The sequence below is a fragment of the Bos grunniens genome, chromosome 9 (assembly GCF_055505025.1).
Source record: "Bos grunniens cultivar Pamir isolate PY7600 chromosome 9, Bosgru_T2T1.0, whole genome shotgun sequence".
NCBI classification, from domain to species: domain Eukaryota; kingdom Metazoa; phylum Chordata; class Mammalia; order Artiodactyla; family Bovidae; genus Bos; species Bos grunniens.
Genome location: NC_141173.1, coordinates 40675511 through 40693275, shown reverse-complemented (window position 1 = coordinate 40693275; position 17765 = coordinate 40675511). Strand labels below are relative to the sequence as shown.

The window sequence follows — 17765 nt, the reverse complement described above, 5'->3', positions numbered from 1 at the left end:
GACTATGGGCTAGAAATGGTGCAACCAATGAACCCTTCTGGGATTAGGACAATGTGCCATTATTTTCTTCACTTTTATAATGTATAATCTCTCTAATCACTCAGACCCCATTCTGATCCTATCTCCATATAACCCCAAACGTGTGTCCTGAGGCTACTGTAGCATTCATCACCTGCAAGTAGCACAAAACCTGAACTGAAATCCCCTGACCATCTCAGGAGCTGAAAACTTCTTCAAAATTTGCACAGCACAAAAGTACTGACTAGAAGAGCTTGACAAGCAGAGGGCTACTGGCAAGGGTCATGACATGAAAAAAGCAAAGGCAGTAGAGACTATGTGCGTGCTCAGTCACTTCAGTCCTGTCTGACTCTTTGCAACCCCGTAGACTGTAGCCCACCAGGCTCCTCTGTCCATGGGATTCTCCAGGCAAGAATACTGGAGTGGGTTGCCATACTCTCCTCCAGGGGATCTTCCCGACCCAGGGATCAAACCCCCGTCTCCTGCATTGTCGGTAGGTTTTTTTACTCCTGAGCCATCGGGGAAGCCCAGTGGCTATAAAACAATGCTATTTGTCTTGGAAACATTTTTATATTTATGAGATTGCCTGTTTCCTTGAGAAGTGATACATCTCCATCAAATTGAACAGACTATATCATAAAGATCTAAAACCCCAGCATTCCTAAACTTCCCGATGTCACACCCCACCCCACCTGATTCTGCTACCATTTGCTGCTCTGTTCTAGAAATACTGGGCTTCCCTGGTGGCTCAGATGGGAAAGCGTCTGCCTACAATGCGGGAGACCCGGGTTCAATCCCTGTTTCTCAAACTGACACATAGAATGCGTTCACTTGTTCATAAAATGTGTTTGAAGTCAAGATGGGCTCTTTTTATAAACTTGTTGGTCTGTCCCCTCTCAAAAAAGAGTAGTTCTTTTTCTTAAAATGACTTATAATTTCTTTGTGCTAGAATCAACAAAAACAGGTGTCTCATCAGAGCACTTTAATGAGAAAGGATGATATTTATGTATAACAATTTTAAAGCAAACTTTTCTGGGGATGATATCAAATGCAAGTAGCCTACACAGAAATAACCAGCTGCACAAATGCATTTCTGATAATTCTCTCATGTCTGGTGTGAATTTGGTTAGGAGTCACACTCAGCTCAGGCTATCACAGCTTCAGAGCTATTTTAACCCGCCACTGAATTAAAAGAAGCATGACATCATAAACTACAGTTGCATGTGTTTAGGTTATTTTACTGACTAAAATTCCTAAATTAGAAGGTAGAAAGATGCCAGAAGATCTCCAAGACATGTTGAATTTTAAAAGGAATGAAACTTGCAAAGAACAATATGTAGTGAATAATCTCATTTATGTTAAAATATAAAACATTTATCTGTACAAATGTATGGAGATGCATAAAAAGAAATCTGAAAGTACAGGCCAAAGGTTATAGAAGGTACCTCTGAACTACAGTTCTGGGATGGCAATGGGCTTAAAGGAAGGAAGTAAGCAAGAAGAGGCAGGAAAGGAAGGAGGGACTCAAGTCTTCAATTTTGCATTTTTTAAAAGAAAATATATACCTGTGTAACACTAAAAGGGGCTTCCCTGGTGTCTCAGATGGTAAAGAATTTGTCTGCAGTGCAGGAGACCTAGGTTCAATCCCTGGGTCAGGAAGATCTCCTGGAGAAGGAATGGTTGCCCACTCCAGTATTCTTGCCTGGAAAATTCTGGACAGAGGTATCTGGAGGGCTACAGTCCATGGGGTCGCAAAGAGTTGGACATGACTGAGCTACTCACACACACACACACACACACACAAAATACTAAAAAAGACCATAATGACATAGCCGGCAGTGTTGTTCCTGGTAGAAATAAAGACAATAGAAACACTCTCAAAACTTGGTAGAAATTTCACTTCGCAGCTACACTTAATATAGTTTAACCACTTACCCATAAGGAAGAGATTTAAATATTCACTGCCTCCCAAATGAACAGAATTCAAGGAGAAGGTGTAGAACCCCAAACACCCTGTGAACCAAATCAGCCAAAGAATAAGTGTCCTTGTTCCAATACTCCAGTCATAAAACAGTTCTGACAGGGTGTGCTTCTCAACTTGAGAGGGCTTATTACCAGCAGAACCATCGTGATCCAGTGACAAAATTTCTGACAGTTTACAGGGTCTCGTCCTATTCCACTTGGCCATCGTATCAATTACTTTTTGTGCTTCTTCATATTTTCCCCCTGAGATAAGCCAAAAAGGTGTCTCTGGGAGCATCCAACAGCACAAGACAAAGGGGACAGTCACGGAGGAGAGGACTATCTGATAGATCCACCAGGTCCTGACGAAGTAGCCCGTCAAAGCCACCACCATGGTTCCAAAAGCAAAAAAGGAATGCAAGTGGATGGACGCCCACGTCCGAGACTTCATGCCGACAAATTCTGTCACATAGACAAACACCACCACGAGATAGCCACTTCCAGACTGCAAAACAAAGCAGGGAGGGTGGGCCAGATTTAAGGTCACACACATAACTACTAAGGAGTTTGACCCTCTACAAATCACACCAGAAAGAAAAGAAAGCTTTGTTTTCTGAAACCCATATCACATTCATACAATGGAATTTAATCCAATCCATCCTTCTTCTTTAAACGTGTCCTCTCATCTCCCCACACCCTGTCTACTGCAAAAGGCAAAGCTTGAGTGGTTTTGTGTGATATAAATGTTAGACACTGCCTTTTGCTTCATTTCCTTTACAGTGTGAATTTACATCTCAGGTCCCTGCAAATATGTGTATTAATTTATCTATACATAGAAGCCTTTTTTATTAAATCCTAAATTCTAAATGGGAAAAAACCATTTATATAGTAATTAGTGAGAAGAAAAAAGATTTGATTAAAATTTCATTTTGACATGCAACAACAACAACAACAACAAAAAACAGACAAATTGGACTTCGGGGAAATTCAAAACAGTCTTTGCATCAAAAGACACTATCAGTGGAGTGAAAAGGCAACTTATGGAACAAGAGATGTGCAAATCATATATCTGATAAGAGACTAATATCCAGAATACACAGAGAACTTCTAAAACTCAACAATAAAACAAAACCTTACATGATATTTGGTCCTGTCAGAAACATTCATAAAACATTCAGTCCACACCAAAAGGTCCTGGAAATTTGGTCCTACCCAAAAGACCTATAAGTATATTTGGTCTAAGCCAAATGGTTTTGGATAAGATCAGATATCAACTACCTTTTGGCATGGACCAAATGTCTTATGGATGGTTTGGATAGGACCAAATATCTGCTAACCAAACAAACAATCAAATTCAACAATGGGCTTGGATTCCTCCAAAGAAAATACAGGAATGGCCATTAAGCAACGAAAAGATGCTCAGCATCACTAATCATTAGGTTAAATGCAAATCAAAATCATGATTTGATATGCCACCTCATGGACATTAGGATGGCTAGTATAAAATAAAATAAAGTAAGTGTTGGTGAGGATATGGAGAAATCAGAACCCTTATGCACTGTTGGCAGAAATGTAAAATGGTACAACCACTATGGAAAACAGTATGGAGAGTCCTCAAAAAACTAAAAATATAATTGCCTTATGATCCAGAAATCCCATGGGAATATACCCAAAAGAATTTAAAGTGGGATCTCAAAGAAATATTTTTACACTTATTTATTCACAGTAGCTAAAATATGGAAGCAATCCAAGCTCCCATCAACAGCAATCCATCAACAGATGAATAGATAATACACAATGGAGTATTATTTAGCTTTAAGAAAAGAATATTCTGACATATGCTCCAACATGAATTAACTTTGAGGACATTACACTAAGTGAAATAAGCTAATCAATCACAAAAAGACAAATATTGTATGATTCCATTTATATCAGGCCTAGTATCTAGAGTAGTCAAATTCACAGAGACAGAAAGTAGAATGGTGGTTGCTAGGGGCTGGGGGGGAAAGGAGTATGGGGAGCTACTGTTTAATGAATATAGACTTTCAGATTTGCAAGGCAAAAAGAATTCTGGAGTTGGATGGTGGGGATGGTTGTACAACAGTATGAATGTATTTAATATCACTGAACTGTAAATACTTAAAATAGTTATGATGGTAAATAATATAATATGCATTTTAGAACATTAAAAAGAATGGAGGAAAAACTTTATTTTAAAAGCAGGCCTATATTAAATTTAACAAAATTCAGATTATAATAACACTATGTGACTACTCAGGGAATAAACAAAGAATGAAACAAATGGATTTTTTTTGTGGAGGAGGGTGGTGGTGAAAGGACTAGAAGTTCTACAAAATTATTTCACATTTGACTTTTATTAATATAAATTAAATCATAAAATTAATTTTTGAAAAATTATTCTGGGGTACCACTGACTTCCCCAAAGTCCTCTCTTAATCCTTTGATATTCAAATCATACTCTTTTGAAGGCTTGTCTTGTCATTATCTTTATGGATATCATTTCTTCAAAAGTTAATTGGTCTATCTCTACCAGGTCCCAGTTGGTCAAGGGATCTGTGTAGCATTCAGGCAGTTTTCTCCCGCTGCTTTCAAAGACTTTTTGTAGCTTAGCATCTTTTGTAAGATCTGCAATTTCATTTTGCATCAGAGTTGGAAAGAGGTTAGCCCAGTAGCAGTAAGCAGAGAGGTGCTTGATAGGGATGACTGTATGAATGGTCAGTTGCACATTTTGAGCTTTTATTTCCCCATGCAACCTTGTAATTGCAAGACTCAGATAATGAAGCCTGATAATGAGGCTTCCCATATCGAAGAATCCAGTGGTTTGGTAAAATTAAACCTTCAAACACTACAAATTTCCCCTTTAATTCCTCACTAAGGTAAGCTATAACATCAGTCCTCAAGATATTTTTTTCAAGGCCAGTTCTTTCGGAGTTCCCTCCCACTTTTACCAGTTACTTCTGTCACTGGGTTCAAACAATCTATGCACAACTGCCTGAATAATTCCAAAAGACTCCTTGATCCCATTTGCACCTGTCACCTCCAGTAATAATACTCAATTCCTCACATCTACCCTGACCCCACCTCCGACACAGCAGTCAGAATGACCACTTCACCACTGAATTCACCGAACCCCTTCAGAGGATTCTCATTACCTTTAGGAAACCAGGCAAACCCTTTGTCATCTTACAAGGTCTGCCTAGTCAGCTCTCTCTCCTTCAGCCTCACCGTGCATTTCACCTCCTCTCTATTCTCCTGGTATGTAGACCTTCAGTTCCTTCACATCTCTGGGCCTTCTCACTTGCTACTCCCTCTGCCTATAAGGTTCTTCTCTCACCTATCCCTCAGACTAAAAAGACCCTGACTCTCTAGACTCCCCATCCCATCCCCCACTGTGTGGAGCCCCTCCCCCCACTGCTGGTCCTTACTGTCAACACTGTATGGATTTTTTACAATGGTCCGTCAGCATCTTGCCTTCCTGCTACACTATAGGGTTATTGAAACATCCTGGTCAGGTTTACTTAGCATGACTGTAGGTAGATCAATAAATATGCTGAGTAAATGAATCTGCCTGCATCTTCCCTAATCAGAATTGCATCACAAATATATTTCCCATAAAAACCAAAGGAAAGAGCCACAGAAAATTAATACCACATTTTACAGAAGTATTTATTCTATGGGTGGCTGTCTGATTTTCTTGGCTCTGGAAATCAACTCAAGGTATTTCGCAAGACCAAGAAGATTTTAGAATTATTCTCTTAATTATTCCAAAAGAGGACTCCACACTCTCTCAAGACCTATCTTTGCCTCTGCTGTACAATCATTCCCACCAGAAGGTCTATTATCAAACCTCACCCTGAAGCTACAGAGTCATTTCCTCTTATTCTGTCCTTAGTGGAGACAGAAATGCTGGTTGTTATCTCTTGTGTTAAAAACTCTCTGCATTCCCCAAAATATTACACTTTTTAAAGATACAACACCTTCGAATCTCCTAAATTGTTTTTAATGAATCCTTCTATCCTTGACCATCTAAGTGTGGCTTCTTAGGGGCCCCTCCTAGCTGTTGATGAGGACTCCAAAAGAGAATATACCACATTGCCCTTGGAGGGGGCACAGTGACCTCTTCTTCTGAGGTTGAAGTCCTTGGCTTCTCCCCACACCCTTAGGTCATCTGCTCCGGTGAGAGGGGATGCATGCCCTGCTCTGTGTTCAGCAAGATCACAAGCTCCTCCAGAAGAGAAAACTTCACTCTGTTATCCTTGAACAGTGACCTCCAAAGAGAATCGCTGTTGCTGCTGTGAGGTAGTGTGGAGCCTGTCCGGAAGCCTCGCTGAGTGTGGAAACTCCCTGGTCCACTTCCAGCAACAGTCAGCTTTACTCCATGCCAGGTACTGAACTGCAGACATTTCCCTGAATCTCAAGTGAGTCCTGGTAACAACCCAGTGAAATAGGTATTCTTTTCTACAGTTTACAGATCAGAAGTTAAGGTTCAAAGAGGATAAGGCATTTGCCCAAGGTCACACAGCCGAGAAGCCAATATATGACAATGCTGGAATTCAAACACATGCCCTTTCCACTATCCTCTCCTGTTCCCCAGAACAAAAAGGTCTGAAGCTTTTGTTTTCACCCTTCCTGCACATTATACAAATGACATTCTTAACAATATGCCTTAACTGTCTGTTTGGCTCATGCATACATTTAGACTGACATAACTGCTCAGAAGTAAAATAATTGGTAGCTATTATTTGTAGTGGGTATAAACAATGACTTTTTTTCTTTCTGTCCCCTTGTGCTTTCCTCTCTTCCTCTTGTTTTCCCTGTCTCTTCTCTATCTTTTGCCTTACAGTATTGGCTAGAATGGGCTTCCTAGTGGCTCAGAGGTAAAAAATACGCCTGCCAATGCAGGAGACGAGGGTTCGATCCCTAGGTCAAGAAGATCCCCTGGAGGAGGAAATGGCAATCCACTCCAGTATTCTTGCCTGGAGAATCCATGGGATTCTCATGGACAGAGGAGTCTGGTGGGCTATAGTCCATGGAGTTGCAAAAGAGTTGAACACGACTGAGCAACTAAACAACAACAACAGTTGGCCAGAATCCCCAGTAAACTGCCAACTGGAAGTGATGTCTCACAGATCCCTGCTGCTAGTAATGGTGGAATGTGGATCACATGTCAGGCACAGAATGTGGATCACAGAGTCAAATGAAATGTTTCAGCCTGCTAAGCAACAATTTTTCATTTAACAGCTTCCATTCTAAGCATGCTGCTGCTGCTGCTAAGTCACTTCAGTTGTGTCCGACTCTGTGCGACCCCAGAGACGGCAGCCCACCAGGCTCCCCCGTCCCTGGGATTCTCCAGGCAAGAACACTGGAGTGGGTTGCCATTTCCTTCTCCAATGCATGAAAGTGAAACGTGAAAGTGAAGTTGCTCAGTCGTGTCTGACCCTCAGCGACCCCATGGACTGCGGCCTACCAGGCTCCTCCGTCCATGGGATTTTCCAGGCAAGAGTACTGGAGTAGGGTGCCATTGCCTTCTCCAGGGCACTAATATTCTACAGAAAGACTTGGGCAGTGAACAAAGATTAGTCCTTGATCTCTATCTCACTAGATTCTCAATAAGCACAACTAAGAGAGTTAAGGTTTAATATAAAAATACTGCAGTGGAATTAAAGAGGCAAAAACAAACAAACAAACAGAAACCCCAACAACAACCCAACTCACGATAGCAAGAAGAAAGCGTGCGACTATGAAGCTGTAATAATCAAATGTGAATGCCGCCGCTATGCCAAACAAAAATACACCGGTGCTTGAGGCCCACAAAACAAGTCGTCTTCCTGCCCTGAAAAATAAGAATCACACAGTGGAAGGAGCAAGGTGTGGCTGCAACAGTTTAAAACATCCACTCTAATTCAAGAAAGATAAATTTTACCTATATTTTTAGTAGCTTATGTATTTGACTTATTTACTTTGGGTAAATCATGAGTTAACACACAATTTTTTCAAAAGGCCAGTTTTTCAGTGGCCAAGTCTCCACCTGAGCTGCGAATATACACACACGATCACTCTGGGTGGTCCCCAAAGGACCAAGGAGAGGGAAGATCTGTCCTTTCCCTGTCAGGACATGCTCTGTTACCTGCTGGGTCATCTTCCCTGCTGGGCTGGCTCTGCCCACCAAGGGGGAGGCAACTCTTAACAAGTCCCTCTAAAAACAGAAGTCTAGCGACATTCTGCTAGTAGAATAAGTTGCCTATTTGCCCTATATTTTCATAATTAGGAAGGGTATTTCCTTCTTTAAAAAGCAAACAAATAACAATTACATGCCTGCAGATTTAAAAAGTGAGATGTAATTCACATGATATAAAATCCAGTCTTTTAAAGCAGGGATCCCCAACCTTCAGGCCGCAGACCTGTACCTCCTGTCAGATCAGATCGGCAGCAGCATTAGAATAGAAATAAAGTGCACAATAAACATAATGCACTTGAATCATCCTGAAACCGTCCCCCACCTTCCCTGGTCCATGGGAAAATTGTCTTCCATGAAACCAGTCCCTGATGTCAAAAAGGCTGGGGACCACAGTTTTAAAGTATACAATTCAGTGGCTTTTTAGTGGATTCACAGAGTTGTGCAACTCATCACTATCTAGTTCCAAGACATTTTCATCCCTCCAAAAAGAAACTCTGCACCCAGGAATCATCATTTCTTATTCTCTGTTCCCTCTGTCCCCTGACAGTCACAATCTACTTTCTGTCTTTATAGAGTTGCCTCTTCTGGACATTCTATATAAATGGAATTGCACACTATAAGACCTGGCTTATTTTATTATGCTTTCAAGGTTCATCCATGTTACTGTACTTCATTCCTTTTTATGACTCGTAACATTCCATTGGAGAAGGGAATGGCAACCCACTCCTGTATTCTTGCCTGGAGAATTCCATGGACAGAGAAGCCTGGTGGTCTACAGTCCACGGGGTCACAAACAAGTCAGACACGACTGAGCAACTAACACACAATATTCCATTGCATGGCTATACCATGTTTTGTTCATCCATTCATCCCTAGATGGACATTTGGACATTGTTTCCACTTTTTTGGCTATAGGGAATAATGCTGCCATGAACATTTGTGAACAAGATTTTATGTCAAGTTATGTTTTCAATTCTCCTGGATATGTACCTAGGGGTGGAATTGCTGGGTCATATGCTAACTTTATGTTTAATTTTTGAGGAGCTGCCAAACTGTTTTCCAGGGTGGCTGCCCTAATTCTACCATCCCACCAATTTCTCCATATCCACACTTGTTACTGACAACACTTGTTATTAACTATCTTTTTGATTACAGCCATTCTAGTGACCAGGGGTATCTCACTATAGTATTGATTTACATTTCCCTAATGGTTATTGATGTTGAACATTTTTATATGTGCTTATTGGCCATTTGTATATATTCTTTGGCAAAATATCCATCCAAATCATTTGTCCATTTTTGAATTGGGTTATTGGTGTTTTTATTGTTGAGTTATAAGAGTATTTTATGTATTCTAGATACTGGACTGTCATTAGCTATATGATTTGCAAATATTTTCTCCCTGTGAGAAGTCCCTGACAGATCATTTTAAGGCAAAAGAATACAGTCCTGAGATTCTAAGCAACAGGTTTGCCCATTGTGGCAGAGAGTATGTAAGCAAATTGGAAACTGTCAAATTCACAGCCTCAGCCTGCTCTGCTCCCATGGGCACTAGCAGGGATTGTTGGCCCTACATATAAAGGTTTCCCAATCTCATTTGAGCCCTGAATGTCATTTTAAACTATTTTCATCCATCCCTCTTCTACCCACAACGTTTTTGTTCTCTGTAACAGATGAGCAACTCTCTTGATGGTGAGCAGAGAACAGAGAACATCAAAGAGAAAGCTCTGCAATTTCCTGCTCTGCCCAGCTGCCAACAAGACCTGCTGCTGCCTGCAGCCTTTTTTCCTTCCCTCCTGTCCAGAGACACACACCCTTTTCTCTTCAAATACATTCTGCAATCTTTGTATTGGATCATGTCTCTTCCCATCTCCTCTGAGGCCTTATTCTACCAATTACTTCTACCAATTACTCCTCTGACTCCTCCCTTTCAGTTGAAGTCTCTTCTAGCCAAAGACAAGAACCTTCTCTGGATCCCCATCATTCCTGTAGCCACCTTGCATCTTGCATTTCCTTCACTGATGGACTTTCCAAAAGGGACTACCTATCTCCTTGACTCCTGTTTTGCTCCTCTCCCCACTGACAACCCAACTTCCATCCTTCCCAGGAAGTTTATGAAGCAGAAGATTCTTAAAAACTGAAATGGTAACTTCAGTCACCAAATAATAACTATTTTACTAATAGACTCCACTTCTGTTGCAATTTCATTATTCAAACCCCATCTCCTGAAGGGGATGTGGGAGGTGGGGGGAAAGACTTGGGTCCTCCTCCCTTTAGGCTTCCACAGTGGAGAAGGCAATGGCACCCCACTGCAGTACTCTTGCCTGGAAAATCCATGGATGGAGGAGTCTGGTGGGCTGCAGTCCATGGGGTCGCTAAGGCTATGAGCGACTGAGCGACTTCACTTTCACTTTTCACTTTCCTGCATTGGAGAAGGAAATGGCAACCCACTCCAGCGTTCTTGCCTGGAGAATCCCAGGGACGGCGGAGCCTGGTGGGCTGCCGTCTACGGGGTCACACAGAGTTGGACACGACTGAAGCGACTTAGCAGCAGTAGTCTTGTCTCCATGGCCTTCACTTCTAATGTGGCCCCAGACACAACAAAGCCCTGTAATTTTTCTTTCGATGTGTTTGTTGGTCCCATGTGACTAGCACACACTGAGGGCAGGGATTTCCGACCTAATCAGTTGTATTTAGGTTCCCAGTGCCCAGGACATGCCTGTAAAATTCACAACTATGGTGTCAAATAAATAAGTTTATCTCTGTGCTCTGGGACAGGCACTAAAAGTGTGGTCCATGTCCATACACAGACGAACTCTGCCTTATTTTAAGAGCTATATGTTCATTTTAAAGTATATTTTTTAAAAATTTGGTTGCTACATCACAAAATTTCATAGACATCACTGCATAAGGCCAGACTATCCTCCTAAAAAGCAAGTCTATTTAAAGAAAAAATGTTCAAAGTAATAACCAGTAGCTACTGAGTGGTTATATGTCCAAGGTACTTTTTCTGTGTTAATTTTGCAATAACCCTCTGAGACGAGTATTGTTATTTTCATTGCCAGCTTACACACAAGATTCTGAAATGCAGGTCAGGCAATGAGCCAAGGTCCACAGCTAATGGCAGAACACAGGCGGACTGTCTTCAGAACCCATCCCCTTAATGTTATTTTGTGTCCCTAAATACCAGATCAGCAAAGAAGTACGTATTTAGATAGGAAGTATGAAAATGACTAAAGTTTTGAACATAATTCCCTGTCCCCTAAGACAATGAGATGAGAAAACGAACCCTACACTGATGGATGGATGAAACAATACAAAAGACTTCACGTTACCTGTCGGAGAGGTAGCCAAAGATCACTGCTCCCAGCAGGACTCCAAACATAAACGTGGGCTGGATCAGCCTTCCAAACCACTCTCGGTTACACACCAGGTCCCACTGGGTCACCACAGTGCTGAGCCACTTGCTTCTGTCGTAGATGTAGCCATCCAAGCAAGGGAAGCTGCTCTTCTGGCCGCTGTACTCATAGTCCAGGCTCGACTGGTCATCCCTCCGGAACCTCTGACAGCTGGTAAGCTCCCAGATCTCCCCATCCTGCAGCTGCACGAGAATGCGATCCTCACGGCCTACGGAGAACTGGGTCCAGATGTCCTCCAACTGCCAAGTAGAGAGGTCTTGGAAAAGAACCTGACTCACATTGCCTGGGGGCCTACAGGTATGCTGGGGGGACACTGACAAGAACACAGAAGCCAAGTAGTGGATACCACAAGAGATATTCTGGAAGGCACATATAAAATAGAGGAATATTTGGTATCTGTAAAGAGAGAGGAAAAGAAACAAGTTATTATAGCTGACCTATGGGCTAAAACACACACACACACACACACATAGGCAAAAACGGAGAAGGGTCTCCATTATGCTTAGCTTGAATAAAGGAATCAGTTCAGTTCAGTTCAGTCACTCAGTCATGTCCGACTCTCTGCGACGCCATGAATCGCAGCATGCCAGGCCTCACTGTCCATCACCAACTCCCGGAGTTCACTCAAACTCACGTCCACTGAGTCGGTGATGCCATCCAGCCATCTCATCCTCTGTCCTCCCCTTTTCCTCCTGCCCACCATCCCTCCCAGCATCAGAGTCTTTTCCAATGAGTCAACTCTTCGCATGAGGTGGCCAAAGTACTGGAGTTTCAGCTTTAGCATCATTCCTTCCAAAGAACACCTAGGACGATCTCCTTTAGAATGGACTGGTTGGATCTCCTTGCAGTCCAAGGGACTCTCAAGAGTCTTCTCCAACACCACAGTTCAAAAGCATCAATTCTTCGGTGCTCAGCTTTCTTCGCAGTCCAACTCTCACATCCATACATGACCACTGGAAAAACCATAGCCTTGACTAGACAGACGTTTGTTGGCAAAGTAATGTCTCTGCTTTTTAATATGCTGTCTAGGTTGGTCATAACTTTCCTTCCAAGGAGTAAGCGTCTTCTAATTTCATGGCTACAATCACCATTTGCAACCAAATCCTGTTAGGGACCTAAGAGGCATCCCATAACGACAACCCTATGAATATGACTGAGAAGGTAACATACATCATATATGACATACATTTTTATACTTCAACTCCTCCCCACTTCACAAATTCCAGTGCTCAAACTCGACACAGTCCCCACAAAGAGCAAACAGATTTTTTTGTGTGTGAAGTTTGTTTTGTTTTTGTGAAGTTTACCTGCCTGCCCCTGGAGGCATTTAGGTTTGGTACCTAAGTAGTCTCATCACCTGGAGAGGCTTCCCTGCTGCAAAACTCACATTGTCTGACCACAGCTTCCCATCCTCCCAGCTCCCGAGCCCCTCCCATTGGCCCCATCCCCGGCACTCTTCGGGGCTCCAGCCTTTGGCGCCCACCAGCTTCTCTGGTTTACTGCCACCTTCCTGGCCTCATTCCTTCCCCAGCCAGCCTGAACCCCATGGTAGTCACTAGTTTTTTCCACAGAGCTGCACGAGTTCTCTATTCACGTTCTCCATTCACACCCAGTCCCCCCAACAGAGCACCTCCCCTGGCAGGCCTCTGAAGCTAGGATCTGTCTTCTCTGCCCCGCCCACAGGTGCTGAGAAGGTCTTAAGTACACTTTCAGTTCAAATTTCCCTTTTCCTGTCACAAGGATGTGCTCTGCTTAGTCTCTTGGTCATGTTTGACTCTTTGTGACTCCATGGACTGTAGCCCACAAGGCTCCTCTGTCCATGGAATTTTCCAGGCAAGAGTACTAGAGTGGGTTGCCATTCCCTTCTCCAGGGGATTTTCCCGACCCAGGGATCAAGCCCAGGTCTCCTGCGTTGCAGGAGGATTCTTTACCACCTGAGCCACCAGGGAAGTCACAGGGATAACTTCCTAAAAAAAAGAAAATCCTACTTCCTTAGGTGTCTAGCATTCTAACAAATCATTTTCTCCCTTATAAAGATTGCTGTCCACCAAGTGTCTACCCAGCCCAAGGCTCCTTCAGAACAACAGACTTAGACACAACACATCACTATGCCCACAGCCAAGAGAAACACTAATGGAAAAAGAATAGACAGGAAAACCAGAGGTAAGTAAAAGAAAGATGACCAGAACCTCCAGGAAACAGACCTATGCTATCTGGGTGACAGGTAAAAAAAATTACATTCAGTCCTAGATTGATATCATTCTATATAATAGAACATGCCTGTGTATGTGCTAAATCGCTTCAGTCGTGTCTAACTCTTTGTGACCCCATGGACTGTAGCCTGCCAGGCTCCTCTGTCCATGGGGATTCTCTAGGCAAGAATACTGGAGTGGGCTTCCACACCCTCCTTCAGTATCTTCCCCACCTAGGGATTGAACCTGCATCTCTTATGTCTCCTACATTGGCAGGCAAGTTCTTTAACACTAGCACTACCTGGGTAGCCCACAGTAAAACATAACTAGTATTATACCACTGTGGTTAACAGTATGGACTCCAGAACCAGACTACCAAGGTTTGAAGCTTGTCTCCGGTTACTTACCACCTGGGTCTTTTGGGCAAGATCCTTACCCTTTATGTACGTGTAAGTGTTAGATACTATGATGTTCATAAGATGAAGTCAAAAAAGAGCCTAAAAGGGTCATATGCTGCTGCTAAGTCACTTCAGTCATGTACGACTCTATGCGACCCCATAGACGGCAGCCTACCAGGCTCCGCCGTCCCTGGGATTCTCCGGGCAAGAACACTGGAGTGGGTAAAGGGTCATATACTGACTGAAAAAAAAAAAAGCCACCACCTATATCCATACATCTAAGTCAGCCACAGGCTCATCATTCCAACTCTGAAATTTTAAACTCTCTCTGTCTTTATTCCAAGATAACTCAAAAATCCAGGCTCTTAGTTCCCTCAACACTATTCCTGAATCTCAGTTTCCTCAATTCCCTCTGACATGGGGCTTAAACCGTGGAGAGTTTGTAACTTCAATACAAACTTGTATTTTGTATTGAACAACACGTAATTCTTCTTAGGTGTCCTGCTTTCCTCTTTTAAAGGTGATTTGGACAGTGTTTCCTCACCTTAGAAATGACCAGTGAGAAATGAGAGACAATTAGGGCTTTCTACTTAACACTGTCGCTAGGTTTCCTTAAGACTAGATAACAATACACGATAACCTCCCTCTCTATTTATAGACAATAAAGAGACCAATGAGAGTGAATGCCAGAGAAAATATGGGCTGCTATGATATGGTCACACTATTTTCACCTTTTGCTATAAGCATTGACATGTTACCCTTTTCCTTCCTATAAGTAGCTTTCCCAATCTACCTTTCCTACCAGAATGGGGACTCAGGTAACAATAATAGTCATGATTTATTGATAACTTACAGAATGATAAGATTTGCATACTCTACTGTGACTGGCTAAGAGCTGTCTCCCCAGACCCATTCTCCCTTTCTCCCACCACACGGAGCTACATCTGACCATGTGGGTGAGGACACGGAGCAGCGGCCCCAGATGCTGTGGATGGTGGAGTTGCCTCACCCACTTGGGTCCCTGGATGACACCATGGAGCACAACTGCCCTGGACAGTTACCAGAAACAAAATCCAATTGAGGGGTCTCTTTGTTACAGCTCCTGAGTATGGTGATTAATCCCTAAAATACATGGGGAAAGAATGGTATTAGTAACTACTACCTCTTAAGGTTATCATGAGGATGAAATGAGAGCTGCATGTGGAGTCCTTATAACAAACATGTGTAGTACTATCATTACCCCCATTTTACAGATGAGGAAGTGGTAAGTCAAATGCGCAAGACCATATAGTTAATACGTGGTAAGCCAGGATTGGAACTTGGACATCCATTCCCAGAGCTGATTTTGTAATCCCTATGCTATTCTGCTTCAAGGAAGATAAGATGAGATAATAAATGAAGGACCTGGCTGAATCCCAGGGTTGCACTCAGGAGAGCATCTAGTTGACAGCATGGGCTGCGGAGGCCAATGGACATCCAACGACATCGAATTCTGCTCTGCTACTAAGATTTGTGATTTAGGTGCAAGACCTGGTTTCCTCATGTGTAAAATGAGAGTGATTACCACTAGTCTCAAAGGGCTGCGGTGAAGGTAAAAGAAGGTAACATGTACAAAAAACTTAGGACAGAGCCGGGCACAACTGAACATTCAATAATGCAGGTATCAGGAGGAAGTAGGGGAGAGTTGGGGCCTCCTGCCCCTTCCCGGCCTGCTTCACCACTCTTTTCTTGTGGACACTGGGAATCATAACCAACATCTGTGCAACTTTTCACCCTGGAGAACAGCACAGCACCAGCTCTTCATCACGAGCGTGGAAGGGAGCTAAAGGCAGGAATGATTATAATTCTCACTTTGTGCATAGGAAACTGAGACACAGTATTCCCAGGGTCACCTTAGCAGTGAGTGGCAGGCCAGGATTCAGACTGAGCCCCAAACCTCTGGATCCACACTTTCTATGGCTCCTCGCCCAGCTACCCCTTCTCCCAAAACGTTCTGGGTCAAAGTAGTATTCCAAGAATGAATGAATAAATAAATGAATGAATACACTTTAAATTTTTTTAATTAATTTGACAAATGAAAAGAGGGTGACAATCATACAAAGGTCAAACCTAGGTCCCACCCTGCAGTAGCTGTGGGTCCTTGACCCAGCCTCAGTTTCCCAATCATTAAAATAAGGATTCACCCCCACCCCTTTGTAAGATTCCGCACTGTGTAGTTGGCACATACTAGGTTTCCATAAATCGAAAACACACACACACACACACACACACACACACACACACACACAGAAAAAGAACGAACAAACTTTAAACGGTTGTTCCTAGAGCAATTCAATACCTGCCAGGCACTGAAGGAGACTCCACCACGGGTTGGGGCGGGACAGCAGCCGTCTGGGGAAGTGAAAGAGGAGCCCATATGGCAGATAAGAGAAATGAGCTGCCAAGAACAGGCGTTCCTCCTGTGACCTGGCTTCTGCAGCCGGGGCTTCGGACTCCGGCACCGGCAGAGGGCGCGCCGGGGGACCCCGCACACACCACTCCCGAAGCGAGCCCCCAGCGCCCGCGGCTCGCTCTGGGGGCGTCCGGCCGCCAGAGTTCGAGAGGATCTCGAACTGGCCCTGGTCCGGGGCCAAGAATCAAGACCCAGGCCTCCGGACTTTTCCCGGAAAGGAGGGGTGGGGAGATGTGTTCGGATCGCGAGCTCTGCGCGCGCAAGAACCCCACCGCAACGGAAAGAAACAGACCCCACCGGCGCCTCCACCCACGTGGCTCCGGCTCCCCCGGCACCGTCCTCCCTCTCCACCCCTACCCCATCTCCCTACCTGCCGAAGTGCCCTACGCTGTCAAAAATCAGCTCCAAGTTGCTGGACCCCATGGTGCCGCCGTGCACCACGCTCCGAAGCGGGACGCGCCAAGCTCGCCTAGTGCCGGGGACTACGGGCACAGCGGTGCCCTGCCCCGCCCCGCCCGGCCCCCGCCGGCCCGCCCGCCCCGGCTTTGGCGTCTCCCGCGCGTCAAAGGGCTCGAGCCGCGCGCGGGGCCAGGCTCTGTTCCTCTGTCTTCCCTTCTAGCGAGTCCCCGCCGCCGCAGCCTCTTGCGCGGCGCGCCGTGCTCCCGGAGCCCGCGGTGGCACGGTGCGCCCATCCCCAGACCCGCCACTTCCCGCGCCCTCCCCGCCGCCCCATCAGACCCTTAACACCGCGTCTGTTTCGGTCGCCGCTCTCGAGAGGCGCGCCGGTGCCTGGGAAGGGTGGTCCGCCCGGCAGCCCAAGGTGGGGAACGCAGACTCCACTCTTGGGCACAAACATCGTTTTCTGAGAGAAGTCCACCCGTTTGGGGCCTACAAGAGCAGAGCACAAAGAATGGATTCTGATGACCCTGAGAAGTGGCAGGATCTTGCAGAACTGTGTGAAACATCTTGTCATAACCGAAGGGCAAAGGGAACTCCCTGGGTAGAAACAAAAAGAATAGCGAAAAGAGCCAACTTACACTAGAAAGAGAGGAAAGCCCATCACCCAAAGTACTTCCCTCACCTACTTGCCACAGAGCCGGAAATAACACCATTAAAGATTTATTT

At 44.2% G+C, this 17765-nt stretch overlaps 1 protein-coding gene across 7 annotated transcripts in view; it reads right to left on the bottom strand.

The window, feature by feature from the left end:
• SLC22A16 (solute carrier family 22 member 16) overlaps positions 1-17765 on the bottom strand; it is a 35834-nt gene extending 18069 nt beyond the window's left edge. For 2 of the 7 annotated variants that reach the window (XM_086317335.1, XM_086317334.1), the window contains exons 1-4: positions 17011-17765; positions 11515-11994; positions 7717-7834; positions 1954-2485 (exon numbers count right to left, since the gene is read on the bottom strand). In XM_086317335.1, coding sequence (XP_086173461.1) covers positions 1954-2485; positions 7717-7834; positions 11515-11994; positions 17011-17063 — 1183 coding nt within the window. In that variant the 5' untranslated portion in view covers positions 17064-17765. Of the gene's footprint in view, positions 1-1583; positions 1753-1953; positions 2486-7716; positions 7835-11514; positions 11995-16526; positions 16836-17010 lie in introns of those variants that run through there. The other 5 variants (XM_086317339.1, XM_086317338.1, XM_086317340.1 and 2 more) reach the window with 4 other exon arrangements.